General features: G+C 42.8%; 1 protein-coding gene across 1 annotated transcript; it reads left to right on the top strand.

Moving 5' to 3' along the window:
• Positions 1–1,074: 1,074 nt before the first annotated feature.
• Positions 1,075–10,009, top strand: SOD2 (superoxide dismutase 2). Its single transcript, XM_081855932.1, has 5 exons — positions 1,075–1,221; positions 3,196–3,398; positions 7,494–7,610; positions 8,498–8,677; positions 8,888–10,009. Exons 1-5 carry the CDS (start codon positions 1,184–1,186, stop codon positions 9,031–9,033), a joined length of 684 nt encoding a protein of 227 aa, XP_081712058.1. The 5' UTR covers positions 1,075–1,183; the 3' UTR covers positions 9,034–10,009.
• Positions 10,010–10,454: the final 445 nt, after the last annotated feature.

The raw sequence follows: 10,454 nt of genomic DNA, 5'->3' as shown, positions 1-10,454 counted from the left end.
GATCCCCCCCCTAAAATCTTGAGGTTGTAAGTTCTATATGGATGCATGGGTGTAGCCAGGATTTTTGTTAGGGGGGCAGAGCCTCAGCTATATTTTTTATTGATTTTTATTGAGGCAGCCGCCCCTCCCTGCTGCCCTTGGCTAGGTCCATGTATGGATGTTCCCACCAGTCCTTTTTCTGGAGGATAAGGGACCCTCTCTCAGTCTATATCTTGTAGTTGGGACACCTGCCTACTATTTAAAATAGATCAGTAATCCTGTTTGTCATTCTGCATTAGTACATTTAGTTCAAATTCTGGATTTAAAAAACCAGCCATTAATAAGTTAAAAAAGGTAAACAATTGCACTTTCTGTCAGCCAGCGATGAAGAATTGACTGCAACAAGTGTTAGAGGTGTTTTTCATGGAGTGTACTTATGTAGTTTGTATTCTTCTAAGCGATATTATTAGTCGCTGGGTGCTGTGCATGGAGTAGGAGCCCCTAAAAGGGGGGGGTGTCCTTAGGGAGGAGCAGCCCTGGAGGCCACTATGGGGCAAGCAAGAGTTCCAGTACAGAGACGAAATGGGGATGGAAATACCACCTCCTTGGTTTCTGACATTAACCGAGTCAGCTCTTGTCAGCTATTTGACAAGAGACTGTGGAGACATGTCAATCGTGAGCAGACCACCTCTCTACGGCCCAAGTACTGGTTTTAAATGTGCAGTAAGAGAATTCAAATTTGGCATGGAGATGCATTCTGCTTTGGTTTCGCAACATCCAAAGGCGCTTTTATGGAAATTCCCGCGCTACTCCTAATGGAAGAGGCCCGCCGCAGCGCCGTCGCTCGCAAGCCTCTCCGAAGAAGGCAGGCTCTCCCGGCGGCCCCCTGAGGAGCCAAGGCCAGAGCTGCGCAGCAGACGCAGCCTTGTCGCGAAGGCCGCTTTATTTCATAGCGCGCCGAGGCCAAGTTGCCCTTGCCTCGCCCGCGTCCACGCCTGGGCCCGCCGCTTCTTCATTATTGGCGGGCGGAGAGGCGTCTCCCCGCCCCAGGCAGCGGCAGCCGGGAGAGGAGGGGCCGCGCAGGCGTTTCGCGGAACGAGGCCGCCCGACGGCGAGGCGAGGCGAGCGGGGCTACTGGGGCGCAGAGCGCGGCCGTGTCCTTGGCGCTTCTCCTGCTGCTCCTGCTCCAAGCGGCGTCTCCAGGATGCTGCTCTGCCGGCTGGTTTCCCCGGGCGGCGGCAGGTGAGAGTCCGGCGGCGGGGTCGCTCGGAAGCCCTTGAGCTGCCTCTGGCCAAGGGCACAGCGTGGTGGGCCCTCTCGGAGAGGCGGAGCAGCGGGCGGGACAGAAGAGGGAGGCGAACAAGGGAAGGGCGAGACTTGGCGCCGTGGAGTCAGGGGAACGAGGGGGAAACGGACCCCATTTCGAGCCAGGAATCTGCGGCCCATGCAGGAGGTCGCCCGCCAAAGGGATCAAAGTGGGAGCCCCATAATATGCGCTTAATGTGGTGCTTGGTTGGCCTATTATTGCACGAGGACTCGGGCAAAGCTCCCTTTCCAGCCGTGGAGCTGAGTGGGCTGCTTGCTTTGGGCAAGTTGCCCACTCTCGGCCTACCTCACGGGGTTGTTGTGAAGCTAACATTGAGTGGGGAACTGGAGAAGGATCACAAACTTCTTGGGGAAGTGAAGTCTTTTATAGCTGGAATTAGGAAAAAGAGTTTCCCGGTAAGTTTGAACTCTTGCACCTTTCGCATTAAGGGCTAAGCGTTTAAGCCCGTTCTGTTTGTCAGCGGCAGCTTGTAATTTAGATTTGTTAAAGAATATTAAAACGTTTCCCCCATCCGTTGGGGATGTGAAATGAGAGCCCGTAGCTGCTCTAGGAGTGACGGTGTGACCAAGAAGCTGATTCCCTGTTATTCAGGGTTTTGTACAACTTGCAGGGTGAGTTTACATACTCTTAAATATATATATGTTTTATTAGTTTTTATTATATCAAACATCTTACAACAGCAGTCATTAAGAAAAAAGCATAATTAAAATCAACTATCATTTTACATACTGTTTATAGAATCAATACAATAGTGAAATGTGGGATTTCTACAATCCCTTGACTTCCCTCTCCCCTCTCCATGGTTTCATTATTTCATTGTTAATTCATACATGTCCTAGTCATATTTTCTTCCATTCGTATCTTTCTATATCTATTATTATAATATTGCGGATGTTTTTTAGAATCCTGCTGATGTATCAACTTGTATACAGTGCTTTGACATATACGCAATTAAAATTTCCCATTCATTTTTAAATTTGTTACTGTCCTCATTTCTGAGTCTGCCTGTTAATTTGGCCATCTCTGCATATTCCATTAACTTAATTTGCCAATCTTTTTTTTGTGGGGAGTTTACATACTCTTGTTCTTCTGTAATTAGTTTATGTATAAATGCAGCCTTATCTGGTGAAAGGGCAATACAGTTTTTTTCCAATTAGAGATACTGTACTGAAGAGATTAAAAAGAGTTGCTCCACAAGACATACAAGTGGAGCGAGTTTTAAATATGATCCCAGTGATACTTTATGTTGAAGGGGTAAGCTGTTAAGTAGAAATTCTTGTGTTCTCTCTAGAAGAACTATGTGACCTAGTTAGCCAGATTCTCTTGTCAACACAGCGGTGTTACTGATGAAATGTTTCTGCAAGTGTTGCTCCTACTTGGCTATCCACTGCCCACCTGGTGTGTGTGTGTGTGTGTCACCCCCCCTTAAAGATTTGAGTTCAGGCATGAACAGTAAGCATGAATTTACATGCATTTAACTTGTGCACATTCAGCCTTTATGCACTTGGCAAAAACAGTAAAAATAAAAAGGGAGGTTTGGCAATCCATTACACCATTGCTTGCTCCTTTTCTCTCTGTTTCAGTCTCCACCCCACCAAATGTACTGGTATTTCAGCAATCTGCCATTGGTGCTTCTATTTGGTGTTCCTCAGTGTTAGAATAACAGAAGTTGTAACTGAGAGCCAGTGCAGTCAAGGATATTGTGATGTGATGTCTGCGTGTGGGATACTTAAGTTCGAGGCCCTTTCAGCCTCGGTTCCGTTAAGTGGAGCTAGCGGTGATGAAGATAGCTGTGAGGATAAGTTAATTATAAAGAATTTGGCTGGTCAAATAATATAGCAAGATAAGAATCCTACAATATTTTTTTTGTTTGTTTCCTTCTCTTCCAGAAATAGCAGTAAACTGATTGCACCTCTTGGGTGTCTGGCATCTAGACAAAAGCATACTCTTCCTGACCTGCCTTATGATTATGGGGCCCTGCAACCCCACATAAGTGCAGAAATTATGCAACTTCACCACAGTAAACATCATGCTGCGTATGTAAATAATCTGAATGTTGCTGAAGAAAAATACAAAGAGGCCTTGGCAAAAGGTATGGGTAACTGTATATCTGTGTTACATGTCTGTCAGTGTGTGCCCACATGTTGTCTCTTGTGGGTGGTACCTCGGGTTACAGATGCTTCAGGTTACAGACGCTTCAGGTTACAGACTCCGCTAACCCAGAAATAGTACCTCGGTTTAAGAACTTTATCTCAGGATGAGAACAGAAATCGTGCACCGGCGGCGTGGCAGCAGCGGGAGGCCCCATTAGCTAAAGTGGTACCTCAGGTTAAGAACAGTTTCAAGTTAAGAACGGACCTCCAGAATGAATTAAGTTCTTAACCCGAGGTACCACTGTACTTATTTGAGACAGAGGTCATGTTTTCATAAAGTGGCCAGCTGCAGTGCAGGGGGGCTATAGTTTACACCTTAAGCTCCAGAAAGCATTTCAGATGCCTGGCGTAGGATCTCAGAATTAATAGTTATGAGATTTGAAGCCTTGTATCTAGAAAGATGTCTGTACTAAAACTTATTAGTCATCTTTACTGGTACATTAGGAGTACCATTATATCACAGCTGTCACCTTGTCCAACTAGTAGTTGCCACAAGAAAGGCAGATGAGGCTCAGAATTTGTACCTCCCATCTATTTTCTGTTGAATTTTAGAGTTAAGGCTGAATTGCATTGTTCTTTGTGGCTGAAACTATGGTGTATCTAAAGCAACGTTTATACCTTGTAGTTACATTTAAAATGTAATTTATTATCAAAGGTTGAGATTTTAACGAAATCTCCAGAGTTTTGCATTAATACTAATGTGATTAAATGGGAAGTCCATGGAACCTTGTGATACTAATTTTAAACTCAAGAGCTATAGGCTGTTCTATAATGTGGTGCATTTCTGCTGAGTCCAGTTAGTATTTCAGAGCCTTATAAGGAGGCATAAGGCTGGGAAATGATAAAGAAATATATAAGGTTAGAAATAATGGGTTTTCTTCCAAACTGCTGTAGTGTCACATTCTCACACTTAAACACCTATGATACAAGGGGAAGGTGCTGAGAGGCAAACACTGAAGAATTGCAACACATGTTGACTTGATGTATATGTGGCTGTCTGAATGAGTTCAGCAATGTAATAGGTTGCTTTGAAAGGCAGTAGAATGGAGCTGTAGGATTGCCCATCTTGGGCTGGACATTTGAGATTATTTGTTGTGTTCAGATTTGAGTACAGTGGTACCTCCGGTTGCTCACGGGATCCGTTCTGGAGCTCCGGTCGGATTCCAAGGAATTCGCAACTGGAGGTGCCTGTTCTGCACATGCGTGTGGCGCAGTAGAGCGCTTCTGCGCATGCGCATGTGTTGAAACCCGGAAAAATACTTCCGGGTTTGCCGCGTGCGTAACCTGAAGGATATGCAACCAGAGGTGTACGTATCCAGAGTTACCACTGTATCTTATTGTCCCTCCGCAATGCCCATGTGGTTTCAATAGAGCTGTAAACTGTTGGATGTCAAGGTATATTGGTTGCAATCCTGTACCTATTTACTTGGGAGTAAAGCTGATTGAAATCACTGGGATTTACTTCTGTGGAATTATATATAGGATTGCACTGTTCAATGCATTTTCAAAACAACATTGTGGAGTATTCAAAAAGGCAATTCAAGTTTTTATTTTTTTCTACAGTGTATATATACAACTTCAGGGCTCTACACAGTTTTTCTCTGTAATTTTCCTCACAAGTTTTACAGAGAAAGAAAGGAGGAAAATAACTGTTGCTATGCGAGTTAATGATTGAGCAGAGACGGGAATGCCTTTTGGCTGGTGGCTTCAAGATAAGCAAATTGGCCGTTTACTCCCTTTCTTTTTAGGCTGTATCCAAGAGCACTTTCTGAGTGCTGTCAATAGATACCTAGTCCAACATACAAGAGTATTCTACTCAAACTACATGAAGCAGAAAATCTACACTCAATGGGTGCAAAGCAGATGTTGTTTAAAGTGACACTGAATCTCAGTTTGTGTTGAGTTGCGCAACAGCTCTCCCATCAGAGGAGCATTCTGTTGCAATGTAATGCAGGAAGGCTCTTTTGAAAAATCAAATGAAACAGTTGTCAGTTTCCAGAATCTTAAACTCTGAATTTTAAAAAAGAGGAAACCTAAACTTCATAAAGTACATACACATTTTTGTTGTGTAAACATTAGTTCAAAAATATGTCCAATATACTTCAGTGGAAAAAGCAGTATTAAAACCATCTCTGAAGTGCCCCCATCTTCCGATATAAGAGAGGTGGCAACAAGGAATAGGACCTTACTCAGGGTGCCTTGCCTTTGGGGTATGTATTTTTTAAAGAAGCTGAAAACTTTCTTTTTTCTGGCTCCTGTTAACATGATTTGATTGGGATTTCTTGCTAATTTTAAATTAGATTTTAAATTAGCTGCTAGGATGGAGTATAAGTATTTTAAACAAGTATTTGTAACTTTAACAGTTCAGATTTACTTGTGGATTATATATTAATTAGACACATGCCTGTACGTTAGCTGCCCTAGCTCTAGTGAGCCTAAATGTGGCCTGGCTAATTGTAGTGAGCCTGTCTGTAGGCTTTTTATCTATGCTTTTCAGTGCAGTAAAGCCAACACAACTTCTGTCCCTGAAGATCTTCAGTCTTCTTCAGTGAGCTTTTTGCCCTCCGTCACTATTCTCTGCATGCAGCTGCATTGCTTCTATATCGTAACACACTTTACTTAATCTAACATACAAGAAAAGGACTGGGAATGTCGAACACTAGTTTAGCTGCATCCTTTCTTGTTTCCCTGGCTTGGGAAATTTCTGAGGCTTATTCTCCCCCCCCCCCTTGTTCAACACTCCTGCCTCCTGGCTGCATGGCACAGAAGGGACTCTACCAGCAGCAGTTCCCAGGAATTATGGAATTGTAGAGTTCTTTGTTAGGACTGTGCTTGATGGGTAGGCAGATGAAAGAGGGTGTCCCTTGTGTCTGCTTTCATACTGCCTAGAAGTACTCTCATTCTCATTTTTAAAATCTTCTGCCCCTTTCTCACAGCTGGGACAGGGAGGTAGTTTGATGTCCTGGGCTCAGCAGCACTGGAGGAATCCAAGCAAGACTTGGGAACAGGAGTTGTAGATTTTGCAGAAGCTCTAGAGCACAGAAAGTACAAATTTCTCATCTCGTTTGGAAGGGAGCATAATGATGCAGCATAGTTGGACTTGAGGATCACCTACAGCATATTTATTCTGTTGGGAAGCACATGTCACAGTTTTCGTGAATTAAGGAGTATTTCTGAAGTGTTGTTCCCCAGCCTATGGAAGTAGGCGTAGAAATTTGGGCTTAGCAGTTTTATGTAAGGAATTCAAGGGTCATTGCTGCCATTCCTCACATCTTCATTGTAATATGAACTCATTTAAGGGGACATGCTAAAGAAGGAAATAAATTGGGCTGGAGGAAGAAGCATTTTTAGCATTGCCATATCCTCCTTTACAAAGGGAGAAACTGATAGTTTCTTGCCTGAGAATACCCAGGCAAATGACTGGAGATGGACCTGCTCTCTTGATTTGTCTGTCAGGAGTCAGCAAACTTTTTCAGCAGGGGGCCGGTCCACTGTTTGTCTGCCCTTGGGGGGGGGGGGAGGATGAATGAATTCCTTAAATAAAAGGACACATTCTACTCATGTAAAAACACTGATTCCTGGACCATCCATGGGCCAGATTTAGAAGGCGATTGGGCCGGGTCCGGGGTCCGGGCCTTAGTTTGCCTATCCATGGTCTGTGTGTTCCAAGAGACTTTGAGGAATGGTTGGTGGCAACTAAATAGTGGCAGACTATGCAGCCTAGCCAAAATTTTGGGACCCTTGCTTAAGGTGTGTATGTGTGTACACACGCTCACACTCACAAAATATGTATAAAGGTTGTGGGTTTATATAGACTACTGCATATGTTAAGGCACAACTCTTAAAATATCCAGAGTTACAGTAGACAGAATTCTGTTCATGTCAGAAGAAGTATTTTTACTTTTTTTCTAAGATGCAATTCATTGATTCAAATTAACACTCTTAACTAAGTGGACTCCTCCTGGGGTAAGGAATAATTTGTTCTCTGCTAAGGCTTACTGGAGATGTTGCACTTAATTCTCTGTTCTTTGCAGGTGATGTGACTGCTCAGGTGTCTCTTCAGCCGGCTCTGAAGTTCAATGGTGGAGGTCACATTAATCACACTATCTTCTGGACAAACCTTTCTCCTAATGGTGGAGGAGAACCAAAAGGTTTGTAATCAAAGCATTTTAATGTTACACAGGACATTTGAAAAGCCCCACGATCAGACCAAATGCTAATGTATCATTTATTATAGCATCTTTAGTCTGTGTTCCAGTGTAGGTGATAGACAGCATAAGACAGCAAATAAAGTGTGCAATGCTTATCATGAAGCCAACAATGAAAACATCTTAAATAGCATTCAAGGTCAACAACAGCAGTAGGGAACATCAGATCACATTCTCTTCCACTAAAGACCTGGGCAGAAAGCTTGCATCTTGACACTCCTCCCCACTTTGAAAAGGATACAGAGATGGGGCCAGGCACACCTCAGATGAAAGGGTATTTCAGAAATTGGGAATCATCACAGAAAAGGCCTCCCACACTGCTGCCTCACAAAAAACACACACATTTATTGTCCAGCATTCTGTCTTAGCAAAGATCTACATCCGGGGCTGGTGCTGGTGATTTCTTAATCACAGTTACACGGTTATCAGCAGGCTGTAGGATCACACACTCCCACCAGTCAGCCCTTGCTTTCCTCCCACCCTTCCTGTAGCCACAGGAAGTATTCTAGCATCATCCATGTTAACTGGTTATCATTAACTGGAGTTCCCTGTTAAACAGTTTCAGACTGTTTATCAGAGATTGGTTAAGAGGGAAGCAAGTTAGGGTTAACTGTTAATGCTGGTGCTGAGGTACTGCTTACCTATGGTTGAGACTGGCAAATGAAGGACTGGTGATCCTGCAACCGACTTCCATTCTATTGATTGTAAGATTTACATCTGTACCTATCCTTACTTCTGAATTAATATGAATTATTTTTTGGAACGTCAAATGGAAAGCTAATGAAGTGTGCTCTGTGTGTGAATTGTTGTTATTATTTTCATTTATTAAGGGGAGCTAATGGAAGCTATTAAGCGTGATTTTGGCTCCTTTGCGAACTTCAAGGAGAAGTTGACAACTCTTTCAGTTGGAGTCCAAGGCTCAGGATGGGGATGGCTCGGTTTTAATAAAGAACAGGGTCGACTGCAGGTGACTGCCTGTTCCAATCAGGATCCTCTTCAAGGGACTACAGGTGAGTTTCTCTAGCTGCAACTAGTCTGCAATTGAAAGTACTATGCAGTAGATAAAAGCAGACACCAGCAGTTCTGCTCACCAGGGCAAAGGAAGAAGGACTCCCTGCTTTCCCTTGCATAGCTGATTGGATAATAAATCTACTTGTTTCCTCTTATCAAAACCTACTTGTGAGCAGGAAATAAAAATAAATATTTCTCTTCTTTTCTAGGTCTTGTTCCCCTTCTAGGAATTGATGTATGGGAGCATGCATATTATCTCCAGTATAAAAATGTTAGACCTGACTATCTCAAAGCTATTTGGAACGTGATAAACTGGGAAAACGTATCTTCGAGATATGCAGCTTGTAAAAAGTAGAGCAAAATCTTGTACAAGATCATTAAAGAAAGAACACTGTTATTCTTTGATCATTTTTGTAGTAACTTCTAGCAGTTTGTTTGCTAATTGCTCCACCACTTAAAATATTCAAGCTCATCAAAAGAAAGTTCTTAGCTCAATGTTTGCTTAATTTGGTGAAACTGCTCACTTGTTCTTCAAAAACAGGAATCCTTTATCCAGTGTTCTGAAAGAATACAATCCTTTATAAAACATCAGTATGGGATTACAACCGGTTCCTTTTGATAACATGTGATTTGCTGCTTACTCTTTCGAGTGAGTTTCAAGGTGTACATAATTCAAAGGGAAAGTCCAAAATAACAGCATTCTCAGAGCATTTTATAGACTATGAGCAGAATTCCTCTTCCTCTTCTTCCAGTTGCAGCCCTTGCAAATCTCATCCGGGGTGTTGCCACTCTACAGAATTTCAGGTTGGTGTGCAAAAGGGCGAGTCCTGTTGTGGAGTGCAAATCTGTTTGTCTTGAGGATGGGCACCATTGAATATTGCCCTGTGTTTGAATTAAATGCTGTTGCGTATATTGTAGCCTACCGAAACCTTGAGTAAAAGGCAATTCGTTTTAGTCTTCCTAACAGCCGATTTTGCAAATGTTTGTTCGTTACAACGTGAGGATTCCTAATGCATGTCAGCTGCTAAGAACAGTGGGTTAGCTTTCATGATTTTTGTCCTGCTGAAAGTGGAAAAAGGGAAAACAAAATACCCTGGAAAGATGCATTGCACCAAATGTATAGGATATCAGGTTTGTGGTTAAGTGTGTTTAATATATGTGTGTTTGTCTTCAAATGGGAAGTATCCAATTGTTTGCTACTTCTGTAGGATGTATTAATAACGGATAATGAAATTATTTTCTAATATTGATGTAACTGGCTTTCCTTTTTTGTACTGCAGTATTTGATTGGAAATCTGAACTTTGCTCTCGAAATAAAATCTATGAAGTTACTCTGCTACATGATTTAATATGTTTAAAGGCCCCACAAGGGCCTTAAATATGTGTCTGAGGTGTTCATTATACCACAGTAACCACAGAAACATCTTAATTCCTTCCCAGCAGCACCCCCACGCTACACCCCTGCTTTATGCCCCTGATAATATGTGGGGTTAGAGAAGGAAGAATTAGATGGAGTTTAATTTAAGCAAATTATGACAAGTGCATATATGAGCTGTCAAACAGAATTCAAGCCAACGGCTAAGTCATATTGGGCCACAAGAACACTAACAATTCCCACTTCTGTGGACTCAGACCTTTCCTTATCTCCCCAATGGTAGCAAGGAAGCCAATTCTTCAGTATACCTGCAGCCTATGCTGGTCTTCAATCATCCCTGAAAGCCAGAGCCACTGGTTCCCCTCTGCGTGCATCTTCATACTAGTCTCTGACTTTTCTTT

Source organism: Podarcis erhardii, assembly GCF_964252035.2.
Source record: "Podarcis erhardii genome assembly, chromosome: 3".
Classification (NCBI taxonomy): domain Eukaryota; kingdom Metazoa; phylum Chordata; class Lepidosauria; order Squamata; family Lacertidae; genus Podarcis; species Podarcis erhardii.
The sequence above is the reverse complement of the archived record's forward strand: the minus strand, read 5'-3'. Positions and strand labels throughout refer to the sequence as shown.

Excerpts from the sequence above, each read along its gene's own strand:
- SOD2 (XM_081855932.1), top strand. The coding sequence starts at position 1,184 with ATGCTGCTCTGCCGGCTGGTTTCCCCGGGCGGCGGCAG. Across the intron at positions 1,222-3,195 it reads GTTTCCCCGGGCGGCGGCAG|AAATAGCAGTAAACTGATTG; the intron begins GTGAGAGTCCGG and ends CTTCTCTTCCAG. Across the intron at positions 8,678-8,887 it reads TCCTCTTCAAGGGACTACAG|GTCTTGTTCCCCTTCTAGGA; the intron begins GTGAGTTTCTCT and ends CTTCTTTTCTAG.